This window comes from Pithys albifrons, chromosome 17 (assembly GCF_047495875.1).
Source record: "Pithys albifrons albifrons isolate INPA30051 chromosome 17, PitAlb_v1, whole genome shotgun sequence".
NCBI classification, from domain to species: domain Eukaryota; kingdom Metazoa; phylum Chordata; class Aves; order Passeriformes; family Thamnophilidae; genus Pithys; species Pithys albifrons.
Genome location: NC_092474.1, coordinates 10,743,144 through 10,763,126, shown reverse-complemented (window position 1 = coordinate 10,763,126; position 19,983 = coordinate 10,743,144). Strand labels below are relative to the sequence as shown.

Sequence of the window (19,983 nt, the reverse complement as noted above, 5' to 3'; positions counted from 1 at the left end):
TCCCAAAATAATTAGACACTGCTGTATGAAGGGAGTTTTACCAGTCCCAGGATCTTAAGGATAAGCTTTTAGGTTGTCAAACAGAATACAAAGACATACCCACACAGGAAAATGGACACACCTACTGTTCGTGTGTGTTTCTGTGTAAGAATGAGTCTTATTTTATCTTTTCCTGTGAAATAGTGGCAAGTCATATAAATAATGGGTTACCTGCACAACTCAGTTACTGATGCATCTGACTATGCTGAAAAACCTCAAACTCACATAAAACACACTCACAACAACTCATCTGTCATAAATACCCAACCATTTCCATAAAAGAAAAGCTAAACAATGAGCATGAAGTCATGACACCTGCACTGTACACTCATTTGTTAGTTCATGCCACAACCTATTATTCCTAAACATAAATAGTGCAATAAAGTTAAAAAGCAGAAGAACTCAGTCCCTTGGGATTCCTGTGTTGCTGAGCTGTGCTAGATAAAGGCCCAGTGCAATACAGACAGCTCAGTGATGACAGTGTGAAGGCACAGAAATTCTAATCTGTGACTTAGATCCAGTTCTCCTGCTCTCAGCAAGCACATTTGTTCACATGCCCTTCAACTTCCCAAGGGAAAAACCGACCAAACCAAACCCCCAGAAATGACACACTACACACCACCTCGGCATCTGGGAATTAGTGCCTGCAGCACTAAATGTCAGGGCTCTTCATTTCATTTCTGATCATTCTGACAGCTAATCCCCTTAATGTGCTTATTCCCCAGCCCCAGACTGTCTTCCCTTACTGCCCAGATGCCAAAAGCCTCAACTGTTCATTGCTGAATCACCAAGCACAGCAACCTCTCTGCTCTGTGCTGCCAACACAAGCTGTGTCTGACAACTATGTAAATTCCACGAGTCTATTTTAAAAAGGCAAAAAAAAGGCAAGAGACATATACAACATATGTTATTTAATTTATAATTTTAAAGCTCTATTTCTTAATTTAAACGAAAACAAGCTTGGCATTCAGGGTTTCACGCACAGGGTTTCTCATCTCACTCCTGCCTTCTATACTTGGGGAAAATACTTTGTTCTAGAGCCTGTTCTCAGAATAGGCCCATATAAACTGTTTTAAGTCAAACTCAGGTGTGCACTTACAGTACATTGTGCACCCTGTGTTTCACTCTAACTGTTCACTCACATATTTTACCTGCAGATCAGTGCATCTCCAGTGGCCCAGCTGCCTGGAATCTATTTATAGGTCACAGAGGGACAGTCACCGTGCAGGAGCCGACAAGTTAATCCCCACTCTGAACAGACACTGTGAGACACATATTTTGTTGTCCATTATAAGTGAGTTGCCCCAAGCCCTGTGAACTCTCTCCTTCAGTTTCTCTACTGACAAGGCTGAATCACCCCCAGCAGTTTGTCAGTGCCCCCCAGGATCTCTCCCTGCCCCTGGACTGGCCAACACCTCACAGCGATGAGCTCCAGTCAAGAAAAATTACACTCCCTTCTCCTCACTGCGGGGTGGATTTCTAAAAGTAACTCTTGTTTCCATTTCCAGTAGAATATGACAAATTCTGCACATGCAATTCTTATGCATTATGGAGATGCTGATGTTGTAAATGCAGCTTCCAAAGGCACAAACCAGACGCAGCCAGCAGTGTGAGGGCACAGCCAGGTGGGAGTGCCCCGTGCCAGCAGCTCCCTGGGATCACAGGGAGTGGCAGGGACTGGGGAGGGGGGCGGCAGGGACGGGGGACGGGGGGGGGGGGGCGGCAGGGCAGGACACTGAATGAGGGCAGGAAGATGAGGAGTAAAGCTGACCCTTACTGTTATTGGTGCTGTTGCCATTGAAGGACCCAGCGGCGCTGCTGTTGTCTTTCTCTTTGTCTTGATTCTCAAAGTCCATGTTCAGAGACCTGCAGGGAACAAAGCAAAGTCACAGAAATGTTCCAAACTCCTCTGTAGGCTCATTCCCATCAGTCTCATTCCTGTTCTGCCATAGCACCTTCTCCCTGAAAAAGCCCTGCAAAGCTGGTTATTAGAAAGAACACCAAACATATAAGGAAATTAAAATAAATGAAATGCTTGACTACAGATGAGGCACCAAATCCCAGGCTCTGACAGTGAGACAGTCACCAGTGTCTGCACTGCAGTGTTAAATACCTGTGTGGTTTGTTACCCTGCATTTCTGGGAAGTGTGGAACACCATGAAAGCACAATAAATGTTTCAATTCTCTGGTGAATTTGAACTCTTTCCAAGTTCTCATTTTGCTCCTTTCCATTTGAATTTCACTACTGATTTCATGTTTAAGACAATATTATTTCCTCCCTCTAAATGTTGTTATGAATGATGACCCAAACTGGCTTATAAGTAATTGTCTGCTGAATGCAAGGTCTTAATTCATTGACAGAACTTCAGCAAAGCCTAAATTTTGCATACATCCAGAACAGATGACTAGAGGAAGCTCTGAATAAATAGCACAAATTGACATAATTTAATTAATCCACAGGAGCTGACAACACTCCCCTGTGTACCCAGCTCAGCTGTTATTGAGTCATCATTTCATTTTGATATACACACGTCTAAAAAGTTCCAAAATAACACAGTATTCTGCTCCTGTTGCCACAGTCCTTCACTTTGATGCAACTTGTAAATCACATTTTAACAGATCTGGCATGACTTACTGAAATGGGGGAATTTCACTTCAGGTCTGTTTTGACCAGCAGTGCCTTCAATCATTAAATTCTGTGTGCTTTTTAACACAACACCCGCAATCAAGTTCACAGTTTCTCATTCTGATACATGTATGTTATCCACGATTTAGCTGCATGTTTATGTATTCAAATAAGCTGCAGAGAGCACCACAAGCCCTGCCCAGCTCCCACTGCACAGCTCCTGCTTTCAGTCTGCAGCAGCATCCAAGTATTTCAATAAACCTTCCAGGTCAACAGGCATTAACTCCTTTTCCAGTTTAGCTGTAACTGTGCTATGCAAAGTAAACGAATTCTATTAATGTATCAGACATGTAATGAATACACACCATGATCTAAACAACTCTGGAGGTGTCAGAGTTATTTCACTTCAGTGCACTGCTCACCTACTGCAGTGCTTGGGTGAGCAAGTCCTGCTGCAGCCCCAGAACCAAACCCAGGCACATCCAGGTCTGTGGGACCAAGGCAGGGGGTGTATTCAAGACAGAGATTTTGAGCAGTTTTACTGCATAGAACAAAAGCAAGAAAAAAGGCTCTTCCAGTATGGAACTGGTTTGGTTCCTTTGCTTCCATTAAGCTCCCTCCCAACAGAGATTAAAGCAGCTTTTGGGCTCAGGCTAAACATGAGGAAGCTTCCACTTCAGACATACAGAACTTGTACACAGATGATGGATCACCACCCAGAGAGTTATCAAACATACAAAGAGGCAATGGAGAACACTAAAATCCTAACAAATTAATCTGTTGTTCTTAGCTTGTTCTTCCAAAGATCTCTGTGCTCTGCCTCTTGTTTGGAGTGCCTCCATCCCTCATTCACACTCCCTTTTTCCCTGTTACCCATTGTAGCTTCATAATTTTCCTCTCAAGCTATAAAAATCTGGGAGGAGGCTGACAGCCCTCCAGGACTTGCTCCAAGATTCAAGCAAACAAGATAATTCTTTTCTCAGAGCAGTGTTTCATTCCCATCTGAATTAGCACAGTTTAGCAAGAATTCACACAATCATTCTCCCAGTGGCACCAGGCAACTCATAATTTAAGGGATTGCTATCAGCAGAGAAAACTGGAAATCAAAACTCTCAGATCTACTGCTCATAAACAACCTCAGCCCCTCTCCTTTCACTGCAATAGTGTCAGCAATTATTATTACCTATAAACATCTCTGCCTCACAAGTAAGCATAAATTAGGAAATTACTTTCACTTAGCAACACAGCTGCTCATCCAAGCCAACTCCTGAATAATCTCCAACTGTTTTATGATTTGGCTCTTCCCCCTGCTACAAATTATCTCTAACATAATAAAAAAAAGGAGAGAAGTGATCACCAAAATATCCTCCAAGAAAGCTAAAAAGTATATTGTAAAAAGATATTGACTGTAGAGAAATGGCAAATTGGTAAAACATAAGAGTTGGACTCGATGATCCTTGTGGGTCCCTTCCAACTCAGAACAGTCTGTGATTCTGTGATTTGCTGTTTTGATCACGTTTCTCCTGGGCTTCCAAAGGGAATGCTGAGCCAGCACCTCCCATGGGGCACTGGATCCCTCTGGGGTTCAGCTGGAAGGGTTTGGGGTGTGGGGCTCGGAGCAGCAGGAGTCCTGCAGGATCCGCTCCGCAGGGTTTGGGGTGTGGGGCTCAGGGCAGGCAGGAGTCCTGCAGGATCCGCTCTGCAGGGTTTGGGGTGTGGGGCTCAGGGCAGGCAGGAGTCCTGCAGGATCCGCTCGGCAGGGTTTGGGGTGTGGGGCTCAGGGCAGGCAGGAGTCCTGCAGGATCCGCTCCGCAGGGTTTGGGGTGTGGGGCTCAGGGCAGGCAGGAGTCCTGCAGGATCCGATCCGCAGGGTTTGGGGTGTGGGGCTCAGGGCAGGCAGGAGTCCTGCAGGATCCGCTCTGCAGGGTTTGGGGTGTGGGGCTCAGGGCAGGCAGGAGTCCTGCAGGATTCACTCTGGAGGGTTTGGGGTGTGGGGCTCAGGGCAGGCAGGAGTCCCTCCCACAGGATTCGCTCCGCAGGGTCACGCCGTGGCCAGAGCAGTGAATAAGCTGCTGGCACGTCACTATCATGAAAGTTCAGATTCCACTATGGATCAGTTCCACTGCAGAGACAGCCCAGGGGAACCCTGCGGGAGATGCTCTTATGGAACAACGGAGGCAATAGGAAAGCAGGGATGTATCCACAGAGGCACCTGCAGATACAACACACTGACAGCTACTTCTTGCTCTGAGTGAGGACAGTCACCACCTGACAGACCTGGGACTGCAAATCCAACCAGGAGCACTCCATGTTCACATGGACACCATCAGCTCACCATGTGAGATAGGTTATATTTACAAACACTCTGGATACCTCAAGCCTGGAGACAGAAGACCCCCATTTCATCCCCTGCTTTGGTTTGGTTTAAAAGCAGGTACTGGGACAGGTATATTCTGGGTTAAATCTGGCTTTACATAAGCTGAGACACCATGTCTGGGTGGTGATAGGATAGAAAAAGATTTAGCTGTTACCTGCCTGCAAAGTAACCCCAACATTTAAGTCCCAGAGGAGCATTTGGACAAGAATAGGTGGCTGTGCTGCCCTAGGAAACCACCTGTTTGAAGCTGAGCTCACCTCTTTAAAAATCCATAACTAACACATATACTCGCACGCTCCAGTTTACAGCTTGTAAGGGTTTAAAGGATTAGACTTGCCCCTTTGGCAGTCAGTAATAAAAGCATGTCAAGTTCAAGGACTGAGAGACAGTCAGAGTGTACATGGGAGAGACGTTCCAAAGGGCTGGAAGCAAAAGCTCCTGACCCAGCACAAATGTTGGAAGGAAATGCTCATTCATCCACAGTAAGAGAAGGGGAACTCAACTCTATCGACTGCACTTCACTCCAGTATGGGCTCTGCCCAGGAATTACTGGACATTCTTCCCAGTATATTGAGGGCTTGGGATTTTCTTTTTGCTTGTTTTGGTTTTGGACAAATGCTGTTTGTGTGAATTAGGACACTGGAGCAGAGCTTTGCTTCACTGTCCTGAAACTTCCTGCATTAGATTAGATCCACCATACACGTGGATTTTATCCTAATGACTCACTCACCCAATCCTTTCTGATCCTATTACTGCACTTCTGTTCCAGTCACTTGCCAGCAACACCACAATAACTCTGCCTGCTTCTTTCCAACCAAAAATCAGAAACCAGGCCCACTTCCTGCAACACGAAGGTCAGCTAAGGAGTGTTGATTTCTTTTTGTCCTGTGACAGCTCCCCTGAAGACAAAGCACCAAGTCTAGATGAAGACACTCCTGCTGTAACAGGAGAACAAGCACCCTCAGCTGGAACTTCCATCTTACTTGCAAGACAATTTCTAAGAAAACTCATCCCCTTAAGCCAGAAGATTTTATTTTACTTCTTTAGGAATTTCCAATTGAATATAATTTTGTAACTTACTATCACACTTTAATTTCTTAAATAACTTAATTGTACCTTAAACCTCTTTGTTAGAACCACTGTACAATTTTCTGTAAAAACCTGCTTTGACCTCATTCACTGATCAAACAGAACTGGAGCTTGTCCAAGTCTCCATCATAACTGTGGGGTTTAGATCAGACAACTGCTGAAGAAACTGATACAGGAAATCAACTAGGAAAGAAATTTCAAACATATGGGACCCAATCTTGGTCTACAACAGTTGCATTTGGGGTTTTCAGGACACACACACACAGGAGTGGACAAGAACAGGGATGTTCCCAATGTACATTGATGCCGTCGGAACATGAGGGTACAGAGACTGTTTCTATTTCTGGAGTAACCGGGGGGTCTCAAGACCTATCGGTGGTAGAGGCCGACATGAGCTTGACAGGAAACCAGTGGGAAAAACATCCCATTGTGACGGGGCCAGAAGCCCCTTGCATCCTGGATATAGACTACTTGAAAAGAGGACACTTCAAGGACCCAAAGGGGTACCGGTGGGCTTTTGGTGTAGCCACGGTGATTGAAGACAAGTCCAAACAGTTGTCTGCTCTTCCTGGCCTCTCAGAAGACCCTTCTGCTGTGGGATTACTCCGAGTCAAAGATCAAGAAGTACCGATGGCCACCACAACCGCACATAGGCGACAGTATCGGACAAACCGAGATGCTGTGACCCCCATCCATAGGTTGATCAAGAAGCTGGAAAGTCAAGGGATTTGTGTCCATCACCACTGCACCACCTCATCCAGTCAGCTGGACTGCTCTGAAGTTCACAGTCCTTGCTGTGTGAGCATTTTAAATGTATAGGACAAGATGGTAAAAGAGCATGTGCAGATACAAATAGGATGGAAAACAGCAGGGGGAAATTTTTTAGGAGCAAGGAGCTCCAGGAAGGACAAGCCATTTAAGTTCAAGCACTCCTGCTGTTTTATACTGCATTATGTTCTCATAATTGAATTTTAATGAACGCTATGGCTTCTTGCAGCCAGACACATACCTCCTTTTTACACAACTGCATCAATTTCCATAGCTAAAGATTTAATTAGTCCCACAACTACATGTTAATCTGTCTCAAAACTTGAAGAAAAAACTAAACAAATGCAACCTTTCTATTATTTTTTTACTCTGATCACCTCTAGATTTTGTTTTCCTAAAGCCTTCTATTTTAATTCCCCCAGCAGAGCTGTTACCTAATGCTTGCTATCAACAACAGACAGCTCTTGCAAAAAATTGGCTCTTTCATTATATGACTTTATTAACTTATGATGGTGATATAAAACCTCTTATCCTGACAGCTGCAACTTACATCATGTGCATGACCACAGCTCTCATCTATTTCAGGAGCACTCACAGCAGTTCAGAGACTCTGCAGTGAGCCTTTTATCACTGCCTGGTGAAATGAAGCAATGCCCCTCCAGGAGCAGAACGAAAAACATCCTGTATCTAAGTTTTAAAAAATGATACTTTCATGTTGTGATTATTTTTTTTAATATGTCACTATGAGCCTCACTCCTCTGGTGCCACTACAGCAAAACAAAGAGTGTAACACAACATGCAAGCCTAAAGGGACAACTGTGTTTTCCCTAAACCATAGTCAAGTCTTCTAAAATGATGCAAATTTGATTTTCGAAGATTCAAACTCACCCTGCAGCAGAGCTCAGCTGGAGGCTGGAATTGTTTCCCCACTGCCCCCAGGCTGTTCCCATGTTTGGACACACAGCACCTGGGGGTCCCTGTGCCACAGGGCTTGGCTGGAGGCTGGAATTGTTTCCCCACTGCCCCCAGGCTGTTCCCACACTCGGGCACACAGCACCTGGGGGTCCCTGTGCCACAGGGCTTGGCTGCAATCACAGGGGGACACCCCAACCAACACTGAACACAGATAAAATCCTGCTATAGACACCATTACCTTCCACCTCTCCCAACAATCCTTTTCTACCCTCTAGAATACAACCTTGCAGAGCTGTCTTCAAGGAGTGACTCTTCAGTTGCCTCGTGTGTCTGTACCATGACACACAATCACATCTCTCAGAAGCCCCAGCTCACCACTATTTCTTCCTCTTCCATTTCCTTTTCAGAAGCAAACCCATTTCACTGACACCACAGACACCAACTAAACAAAAGGCATAAACTGTATCCAGTGATGTGCAGTATTTTTATTTGAAAAATAAAATTTCTGAAGAACCTTAAGGAAAAGTCTTACCTGAAACTGCCGTAGACTATGAGGAGAATAGAAATCAGGAAGGTAGACACTTGACTGGAATCCACAAGGGAATATGCCCTGGAATCAGGAAAAAGAAGGCAGATGTGTCACCAAGAGTGTCCATTTCTCCAGTGCCATTTGCTAATTCTTTTTCTTATTATAATACAAATAGAGACCTGGATCACAAATCTGTGGCAGCTCCCTCAGTAGTTCTCATTTCATCCAGGAACACAGAATCATAGAATAAAATCATAGAATCGATTGGGTTGGAAAAGACCTCTGAGATCAAGTCCAACCCTTGGTCCAACTCCAGTCCCTTTACCAGATCATGGCACTCAGTGCCACGGTCAAGCTCAGCTGAAAAACCTCCAGGGATGGGGAATCCACCCCCTCTCTGGGCAGCCCGTTCCAATGCCTGAGCACTCTCTCTGCAAAGAATTTTTTTCTGATCTCCAACTTCAATTTCCCCTGGCAGAGCTTGAGCCCATCGTGCCCCCTTGTCCTATTGCTGAGTGCCTGGGAGAAGAGACCAACCCCCACCTGGCCAGAACTTCCCTTCAGGCAGTTATATAAACCCTGTACCTTCCAAATTAACTTCTTATATTCAAGACAGCAGAATGCAAACCTGTGCAACCACCAGAGGGCAACTCAAAAGCCCTGTGGTAATTTATTCTGAACTCACTGGATGCACATTTCTCCCCTCAGACTCATCAAAATTGCTTCAACTGCAGCTACGGGAACCCTGCAAGGCAATGCCCGCCACGTGTTCCCCACAAGACTTTACACCTCAGCTGACAGTGGGTAAGGGGCAACCTGGTGGCTCAGGCTCACTGAGGTGCGCAGAAAGAACCAAACAAAAGCAGCCCCCAAAACCCCAAACCTCACAATGAGCTTCAATATGCACTTACTAAACCACACACAATTCCTTCCCTATTCCATCCTGAAGCCCTCTTGGTACAGGATTGCTGAGGGACATCTCAGCAGGAGGCTTAAAAACCAGCTTTGTCTGGACTGACTTCCTGATGTAACTCCCTGTGGTCCAAGCATGGAAATAGGAATTCTGACACACAGAGGGTCACCCTGCTGGGGGGCACAGTGGGCAGGGACACTCTGGGAGCTTCAACAGGGTATCCACAAATTGTGCTGAAGTGCTGGAAAAGAACAAGGACAACACCCAGTGGTAATTGCATTACTCTTATCCTACCAGAGAGATAACTAAACATTTCTGAAAACCAACCAAAAAGCCTCATTTCAATAGGGGGACTATGGATATGGAACAAAGATAATTGAATTACATGATTGTTCCAAATTAAGTACCACTGAGCAAATAAAAACTGAAGATACAAGACAGTTACAGAATCATTCAACCCATTCCCAATTTAAAAGCAATTTAGAGAAAATTACCAAACCACTAGACACACAGTTTAAAATACTGTCTTTTAATATATAAACACAAATGTGAATCTTCTGCTACAGAAATTCAACATTAAACATCACTGACAAACAGAATGTCTCTTCTAGATGAAATTATATACTTGTGGAATAAGCTTTTAAGAAATTAGAAACTACTTTGGCTAATTACCATAAATAACTTCAACATAACCCCACACTAAAAATGAAAAACAGAGATCATATTTGTTCATAACGTTGGCCAACACATAAAGAGATTCTTAAGCTTTATATATTTAATTTTTTGGTGAAGTTTAACCTTTAGTTTCCAGGTGGTGGAGCAGAGGGTTTTAAAAGGGTCCATGGAGATGAAGATTCTGAATTGCACACACCTGCAGCAGGTAACTCAGCACTTACAGCCAGAGTATATAAAACATTTGGGTTCTACAAAAGGTAGTTCACAGCACATTTTTTTTTACCCAGTGGTTACAGCCAAGCTCAGACCAAGAAGGAACAGCTTAGGGATAATCACACTCGTTTTATGTCCCTCACCTTTGTGCAAAAGGAAGCTTTGAGTTCTGTTTGGATTTTAGTGGAACTCCACTATTAAAAGAATATTCAGAAACTCCACATTTAAAATGACTGAGTGGAATTTCAACTGGTATCAAACATGTCCAGGGTTACACACTGAACTCCTGTAACTGATGCTCATAAAATTGTATCTCCACAAAGTGGCAAATAGTTTTGAGATGAAGGATGTTTTCCATGCAATTCATCATCCAGTGACACCTTTGAAGGCTGGGATAATTAAAATGTCATTTCACCATAATTACCAAACATTAGTCAAAACAAGGCTGTAAATGTTAAAAAGGATTCATAAAACAGATAAAATATGGATGATACACAGACCAGCCCTGTGCACAGCCCAGCAAGTGTTGCATTAGAAACTGAGGGCCCTTTGGTGCAGTGAAAGAAATTAATAAATGCAAACCCGTTTCCAGCACTGATCCAGCACAGGCCGAGTGAGCAGGATCTGTGCAGGGGGGAGGGGACTGCAGCCCTTCCATCCTGCACAGGAGAAGGGCAGGGGTGCAATGAGAAACTCCTCACAGACCAGGGATGCTTCCTGACTCCTCCCCACTGAGATCTCACAGCAGGACACCCTAAAACCTCAGTGCTCCTGGCACAGTTATGGGCGGGGAAAATTCAGACTCGCTGATATTCCAGCAAACAGGGCCAGGCAGATACAGTCACACTTTCCTCCTTCCTGAGGCAGCTGGAAAAAGAACAAGGCAAAACACACACTGTATGACAGGCTGAACCAAGGGAGCAGCTCAGGCATGTCCAGATTCCAGACAAAGTTTCCAACACAAGGAACCCACAAACAAACTTCAGGAATAATTTTACAGTGTGGAACTGAAGCTCATTGTAATAAACTCCTGCATCTTTTTAACATCTCCTTTCCCTACATTATATAAAGTATTGCACAAAATCTGAAAGCAGAACTGCTTCCTAAAATCCTAACCACTGGCTGGATGGACAGTTCATTAAGAGATCAAAAATCCCTGATCCCAAAAAAACCACTTCCTAACACATTAATCTAGGCCAGAGGTAATAAGTGAATGACTATTGCACAAACAAATCAAAAAGATTACTTCCAAGTTTTAAATATTATTCAAAATGACAGTGATCTGCAAACCCATCTGTAACTTTAACTGAAATGTAAATGACCCTCTACAAGTCCCCCAGATTCCATGGGCACATAACTGGATTCTCCCACAGGCACATTTCAAGCATGCAAGTTCACACACTCTCCCAGCCCAACACGGCGTCGGGGCCACGTTCTTCTCTAATGGGATCAGCCAAACCCAGAACAAAAACCCACAGTAAGGACCTTTTTCAGAAGCTGCAGTAGACTCTTTGCAGTCACATTTAACCAGCCTTCCCCTGCACTTATAAAAAGGAAATTAGCTTCCTTCTAACAAGGTATTTCTGTAAAACCATTTAATCTTGGAACAAGCAATGGAAAATTGGGCACAAAAACCATCTGTAGCAAGTCCATGCATAGTTGGCCTTTGCCTTAGATACTGATTTTAGCTGCAATTCTTACTACATGACAGGCCACAAAGAAAACATCACTACTCTTAATTTTCAATCTTCAAATGGATACTGGGTAAGGCCATGCTGAGGCTGCTTTGCAGACTGACTGCAGCCAGCTGTGTGTGTGCCACAGTGCAAGGACAACCACCAGCCCACCACGAGCCCAGAACACGAGCAGGGTCTGCTCAAGGTACAAAGACAACTCTGGCTTTCCCAGGAAAGACATTTTTTAGGATTCTTACACTACCATGCCTGATATTCAACATCCTGTAAGGCAGTTGGGTTAGAAGCTATTTAATCAGACTATCAGATTCTTACTTAGTCAAGTAACAAATAACTAATTATTAGAGCCAAGTACTTCATAAAACCAAGTGCTCTGGTGCTTTAAGTCCCTTTTCTCAGCCAGCCACTGAGAGATGACTTCCAAAACCCTTTCTACTTAAGATCTCACTCTGAACCTGCATCTTTACAAGGCAGAGATCAATTTTCACAAATGCTCTGCCACAGGGCATCTATTTCTGGCAGCTTCATGGGCCAGTGCTGGGAGCACAGAGCCTGCAGAGGCACTGCCAGGGCAGAGACACAGCGAGCTCTGTTCCATAACATGCTCTGTGTCTGCCCCACAGCCACACACTGAAAGTATTGTCTGCACAACAATCCAGCCCTCCAGCCTGGCACAGGCTGCTCCATAGACCTTTACCTACAGAACAATTCCAGGGATGCCCAGTCGTTGGGACACACCAACACTCCCAAACAGTGACCCTGCAAAACACACCACGCCACTTCCAGCTGGCGTTCCAAGCAGCACTCTCCCCTCTTCTGGGAAAACATGAATAACTCCTGTATTCCCAAGGGAACAGAGACCCACTTCATTCCCAGCTAGAGAAGATGGGAACCAGCTAAGGAAAGTCGCCACAACAACAGTAACAGTGCTACATTAGAGACACTTGCAAGCTCTTTTCTCTGCACCAGCAGAGCAGCTCAAGCTCTTTTCCCTTGTCCCCCCAGTCCAAGCTCATCTGTATTTGGGAACATTCACCCAACAAGGTCTCTGCCATCTGTCCTCTGTTCTCCTGTTATTTCTTTGGGTTTGTTTTTTTCTTCTGCACTTCCACTCAGTAACATTGCTCAGTCAATGCAAGCACTGGTTTTCACATTTCAGATCAGCAGTTCCTGGGTACCAATCCTTCCAAACCAGCACAACCACCCTCAGGCAAAGCCTGGTGCTTCTTTTTGCCCTCCATGTTGAGCAAGAAGTAACTGCAGCTCACAGAAAGGCAGAACCAGGACCCAACATGTTCCCAGATGACAGAGCAGAGCAGTACCTGTCACCCAACCCACCTGTCACAGGCCAGGCTGGAACAACCACAACCCAACACTGCCATTACAAAAGCAGCTTCTCAGCCTTTCCACTCACCTGTTCTTCTTCATACCACACCTGCATAACCATCTGCAAGACCACACACAAAACCAGACTGGGGAACCTGTCTGCCTGAATACTGATGAGGAAGGAATGGGAAAGTCTCTCAAGGGATTCAGATTCCTCATCTGGCCCATTTCTGAACATAAAATCAAAGAGGAAAGACTGTTCAGTGGCACCACTGACTTCACTACCCACAAATTATTGCCCAAGACATCAGGGAAGTTTGATGTAATTAGAATAAAACCCTCTTTCTGTTTGCACAAGATGCCCACTCAATGTATGATCAAACAAATTCAGTCCCTCGATGCTTCAGGAGCAAATACCACTGCCCTGACTTCCAGGTACAAGAGCTGTGATTGTGAGGAATTCTGCTGAGGAGGGAGCAGGAAAAGCCTGTGCCCTCAAGTTTCCATAGCAATGCATGCTAAAGGCCTTGGACATGAATTATTCTCATACAAAAGCTGCTCTAACAGCAGCAAGACAAACCTTCCCTGCACTTGCTGTACATATACAAGAATGAAAACAATAGAGCACCAAATAAATCACATCAACGGGGAAAGTGCAGCAGATGAACTGAGTTCACTACAGTTCACATGAAGAGAGAATATTGCATTTCATCATGTATTTTCCTTTATCAGTGATCATAATATCCAGGAGTTCACAAGATTAAAGAAAACAAGACTGTAAAAGGAAGGTAAGCATCCTAGGTAGGCTGCAGTAAAGATGGATTAAAGGAGAAGAGCTTTTGCTAACAAGACCAAATCTACAACTTGCAGACATCTACCAGAGAACCACAGAAATTCACCCTGATGGGAATGGAAGGAGCTCATTTAATTCACTGATCTTACTCCAGGGAAAGGCAATCAATCACTCATGACAGGTGTTCACCTCATCTGTTGTTTTAAAACATGCACTGAAGAAATTAGGCAGATTTCTTGACATACACTGTGAGACTTTCTGACTACATTTTTTGTCCACAATGTTTCTCCCCTACAGAAGGTCCTTCAAAACTCATGGGGAGCTTGTCATAACCCACCACATCTGGGGTAAAATGGATCCATACATGAACTCACTTGCATATTTCAGTTGCTGAAAGATGTGGCTGCTTGAGAAGTGACCACACAAAACCTCACACACTCCTCAGCCCACATGAAAAGCCACCACTATTTACTCAGTCAGTCTGGTATCTCCACCTGCCCTTGAAATACCCCTTATTATCCAATGGCCACTGTCTCCCCCAAGGTGAGTACAATCCATGCCCACCCACACGTGAATCCAACCCTCTCTGAATGACAACTCCTCACAGGTGGGAGCAGCATGGGAGGTGCTGAGGAAGCATCTCCCTCCCTGCCCTGTTACTGCTCATTTCCAGCACTCACTGAAGGCACACACTCAGGGGGAGGGTCCCAGCCCAGCAGACAGTTCTTTCAAAGGGAAACAGAAAGATAAAAACAACAAAACCACCAAACAAAACCCAAACAACCAACTTCTGCTGGAAATCTGGTGTTAAATGTCAAACTCAAGGACGGACAAGGTTCCCACTTCCCCTTTGTCCAAGGGTTTTATGTATTTCAACAGGTTTTTAGTGTGTTTATTACATCAGTGATTGCTGTAGCAATAGAAAAAACAGAAAGCCAGGAAATATGAGTTGGCAAATTTAAGGCAAGTTGAAGAGCACTTTGCACTTCTCCTGCTCCACCCCAGGTTTTTGGAGCGATCAACTCTATATAGAAACCAACACTCACCACACTCACCCTCAGGCTGCTGCAATGCCCCCAGGAGTCTCCTTTCCATCACAAGAGTGGCCACTCAGGAGGAAAACCCTTTCCTGAATCTGCCTGTCCTGGACATTTCTGAAACTGTTTTATTCCTCAGCAGAGCTGTGAGGCAGCTCCGTGCCCAGGGCCATGCCCTGCTCAGTCCGTGCTGGGCACAGGGCGTTGGGAGCCACCACTGCAGGGTTAGTTATGAAGATGAGCAAATCAACTCAAGGACTCCGAGCACGGCCCTGGGCCACAGGAAAGAGCAGCACTGCAGTGGGCAGGAACATCAATTACAGCTAATTGCACAAATACTCATTTTGGTTGGAGGGTGGACTCACTCCATAGGTAAAACCAACACTGCTTTTTTCCCTTACTGGATTCCAGGTGAAGGGTATAACTAAAAAGCCTCTTTCAGCTGTGCAAGATATATACATATTTAAGAGCCTCCATTAGGCTTGGTGCCAAACCAAAGTTAAACCTGAGTGTAACAGTTAAAGGTACAATTTTAAGCGTGAAGTCATGGTACCCACAGCTGTAAACAATCCCAACACTATTCCATTCTTTACTGTGATTCATAGGAAAAACAAGCACATTGCCATGGCTTCCCTTACGTTAAAGGAATAGCTTGTTTTGAGGTAAGTTTACAATTTCAGCTCATTGTCACGTGCAGATAAGGCCGGGTAAGTCTGAGGAACTTATGGAAACATGGATCATGTTAGGAAAAAAACTTACAGCAAGTCTAAAGTGAAACAAAACAAACAAAGAAAAGAGAGAAATAGGGGTAATTTGAGATGTCCCACTAAACCCAGACTTTCCTACAGGCTGGGTTTGGGCTCAGGCAGGCATTTCAGACTGTTTGTCAGGCAGAGGACTCAGAACATTTTCATGCTATTGGATACCATATATATATTTCTACATACACAATTCAAAACCTCCATTCCCTCTTCTACCCTTCCCAGAAAGCTGCTTTCCTAAAATTCTCCCTGCAAACCCAAATTCTAAACTCCCAACTAAACTGCTAAGAGCAAACCCTCCTCTGAGCTCACTTTGCTGTGAAATTGGAAGTGAGTCCAGTGAGGCATCAGGAGACACAATCTTAAAAAAAAAGGTATTTTCTGTTAAAAACATTCTCTGAGCTGCTCTTTTGGTTCCCCCAACTCTGTTTGCCAGCACAACAAAGAATTCCATGTCTCACAGAGAACTACAGCCACTGGCAGGTTTCCAGATTCCATGTCCAGCTTGGAGCACAGTGGGAGCACAATCCCAGTCCCTGCATGGAGGCACAGGAATCCTTTCCTTGTTCAGAGCAGCATTGTCCCAAACCAACACAGGGCAGTGTCTGTGCACCCCACAGGTGTTCTCAGCTCCTGCCCTGGTGGAGCCCAACCAACCATGATATTTGGGAGCAAATATCAGTGTCTCATGGAGAAAAATGAGGGGTACTGGACACACATAAAATAAATATCCCAAACCCTACTGATCACCTTTGATGTTGCTGTCCCACAAAATACAGCCTTTTTTATTTCAGACTGAATGGGAGCCTGGATGCATAATTTTCATCTCTCACCTATACACACAAAAGGAATTATTTTTTGAGGTTCACTGTGCTGTTGATATGGGGTTGGTCAGTTGGTTTGGGCTGGGGGTTTTGCTCTAACCCAGACAAATGAAAAAAGACCTCAGAACTGCCCTTTCTCTTTTCTTCCTTAAAGAAGGAAAAAACAAGAAGCAGTGAAAAGCAGGACATGCTTTTACTGCCAAATACATGTCACCACCAGCCAAGGAATCCTCTCCAGAAGCAGATTTCGAAACTGTGTCACAAGTATTTGTGATTGCAAACATCTTTTTTGAAAATGTGAACAAAACATCCATGCAGTGATGTCTGCAATAGGAGATCCCCATGGAAGGAGACATATCATTTCAATGAGTTAAACTAATGAGAGTATGTGGAAAAACACATTTGATAGCAAAACACAGACTGACTGAATGTTTTCCTCAAATTTGTATTTTATTGTGTCATGTTTATTTTAATTGAGCTGTTTCAGATCAGCCAAGTTCTTCCAGAGCAGCCCCAGCAAACACTGAGCCAAGGCACAGCCCTGGCTTCAGTTTTTAAACACTTATTACTTTTATCCCTCCTTCACAGTTCAATCTGAAGTACTTCAGCTTATGACAGGATTTGTCTGTGTTGGTTTGAAAATCAAAAGGTTGAGGTAGGAAAGCCCAACAGGCCCCACAGTGAATTGTATCCCCCTCAGCCAGCTCACCTCCGACTTGGGCAGCATTAACAGAGCTCTGCCAACAAAACCTCCTTTTCAAACACTTGCCATTACAATTAGCTTGGGCTCTGCTAGCTCTGCTAGCAGGAAAAGAAAAAAAGAAGTGGAAAAATCCCCCCAGCCCTGTTTTTGTGAGGGGAGGTTTCACCCAGGGCAGCAGCTGCAGCTCCAGGAGGTGTCAAAAGGGACAGAAATCAACATGACCAGGGACAAGGTGGGACTAAAACTCTCCCATGATCCAGTTAAGCACAGTGTAATACACACACCTGTAATCCAAGCTTTGCAGAAGTCAATGTAAATGAAACAACACTAACCTTTCTATTTTCCTGTAACAAGCCTTCTGCACGCAAGGAAGCACTGCCTTAATTAAGTTAATTTTCAAAACAGCCCATAGGTACTGCAGTTGCTGCAATAAATGACAACATTTTATAACATTTTGTGCTGTTTCACAGAATCAGCTGGATTGGAAAAGACCTCCGAGATCATCAAGTCCAGCCCTTGGTCCAACTCCAGTCCCTTTACCAGATCATGGCACTCAGTGCCTCGGCCAATCTCAGGTTAAAAACCTCCAGGGATGGGGAATCCACCCCCTCTCTGGGCAGCCCATTCCAATGCCTGAGCACTCTCTCTGCAAAGAAGTTTTTTCTGCTCTCCAACTTCAATTTCCCCTGGCAGAGCTTGAGCCCATCGTGCCCCCTTGTCCTGTTGCTGAGTGCCTGGGAGAAGAGACCAACCCCCACCTGGCCAGAACTTCCCTTCAGGCAGTTCCAGACAGTGCTGAGGTCACCTCTGAGCCTCCTCTTCTCCAGGCTAAACACCCCCAGCTCCCTCAGCCTCTCCCCACAGCACTTGTGCTCCAGTCCCTTCTCCAGCCTCGTTGCTCTTCTCTGGCCCCGCTCCAGCCCCTCAATCTCTTTCCTGAACTGAGGGGCCCAGAACTGAACACAACACTCAAGGTGTGGCCTCACCAACAGAGAGTATTTCAGTCTTTTCAGGTTTGTTTTCACCAGAAAACTCTGTGGTTGGAGCCTGCAGAAGTGCCCACTGAACACTCATCAAGTCCTCTGTTCCCACAGCCCTTTCAGCAGCTGCACTTTTATAACCCAGCTGTGCTTTGCTCCAGCACCTTGAGGGCCTGGCCACCCAATAATGCAACTGTTGCTTGAGAATAAGATATAAAACTCGTTTGCTGAACTAATTAAAGAAATTGCATTGTCTGTAGCTGCCCTCACAGTTCATCAGCCTATAAAAGACTTCAGTGTAACTGCAGAGGAGACATTCAAATTTTGCTGCAGTGCCACAAGAATTGCCAAACAAGAGTATGAATACAAGGGTTTTGTGGAAAAATTAGAATCAGCACATGCCAGAACAAGACATACAGATGCAATTATGAAAATGTGCATAAATATAATGCATGAGACATCTGATGAGCAAGAAGGTTGCAGCTCAGCCACAAGAACCAAGTGACCACACAGGATGACTTTCCTCATGTAGAAATCTGTTTCCATGTTCCACAAGTAACCAAAAGCACAACTGGAAGGAGGGAGAAGAAAGGAGGTCAAATCAAGACCCGTTCCCCACAATCCTCTCTCACCAGAGCCACAAGTGTATTTCTAGATGGAAATTTTCAGATTCCAACAGACCAGTGAACTCTGCAAAGGTCAGTCCAATATTCACCTCCCCCAAAGACTTGCTGAAACAGCTCGGTCTAAATTACCACTTTCAACTGTATGACTTTTCAAAAAATAGCCCTTTTTACATCAGAAAAAAAAGGCAAATCAAGGGTGTGGTTACTGTAATTTCAGTATACAAAGTACCACTGCACAAACAGCCCACAGTTCTGTGCTAGGGAGGCTCATCCCGATCCAAGTGCTCTGGGAAGGGCCCTTTGGAAATGCCAGTGGTCACCCCTGGGGCAGGAAAGCCTTGAGCAATTTTCATGGCTAAGACCCTTCTGGGTTACAAAGGTCTCAGTTTACACCCCTGACATATCTGCAACCCGGAGCTTTCAATCCCTCAGCAGCTCTGCAGCACACACGAGGCTGCTCAGTGCTGGCCTCACTTTATGGCACTTAATTAGTTACAGGAAGATAAAAACTTGCCCAAAATCTTCACCTTAGGTTCCCATCTATGCTTTGATCTCTGTAAGTCTTTTATAGTTAACAGAAAAGCTCATTAACCACGACTATAATCATATAAAAGGGGAGGACAACCTGTGTTTTGCAACACTTACACAAACAATAAAGCACATTTTCACTAAAAGAAAAAATCCTGACCCCAAACAGAAGAAAACAAACAAAAACCCTAAACCAAACCATCCCTACCAGATATTCCCAGACCACCAAAATAAGGTCATAAAACTGGACATACTGGACTGGCCTTACTTTTGAGTACTTTAAATCCATGACATTCAGACTTCAACTTTTCCCAGAAAAGTGGGGGATGATGAGACTTCAGTTCTACAACCTGTTCACCTCAAGAACTACAAAAACCTTCTCATGTCTGTAGCAGATGAAAAGTTCTACAATAGTGTCAATGACTTTGGCACACACACGAAGTCAAACACCTAAACTGAATCAATCTATCCCCACACACACAAATGTGACCAAAAGGCATATTGATATAAACAGAATTATCCATCATTATTCCTGTTAATAGAAGAAAAAGGTGCTGGTGGGGAAAA

The 19,983-nt window shown here is 44.6% G+C and overlaps 1 protein-coding gene across 1 annotated transcript in view; it reads right to left on the bottom strand.

The window, feature by feature from the left end:
- Positions 1-19,983, bottom strand: part of SPPL3 (signal peptide peptidase like 3) — a 57,782-nt gene that overhangs the window by 15,801 nt on the left and 21,998 nt on the right. Inside the window, exons 2-3 of the mRNA XM_071572378.1 lie at positions 8,347-8,424; positions 1,817-1,905 (exon numbers count right to left, since the gene is read on the bottom strand). Coding sequence (XP_071428479.1) covers positions 1,817-1,905; positions 8,347-8,424 — 167 coding nt within the window. The remainder of the gene's footprint in view (positions 1-1,816; positions 1,906-8,346; positions 8,425-19,983) is intronic.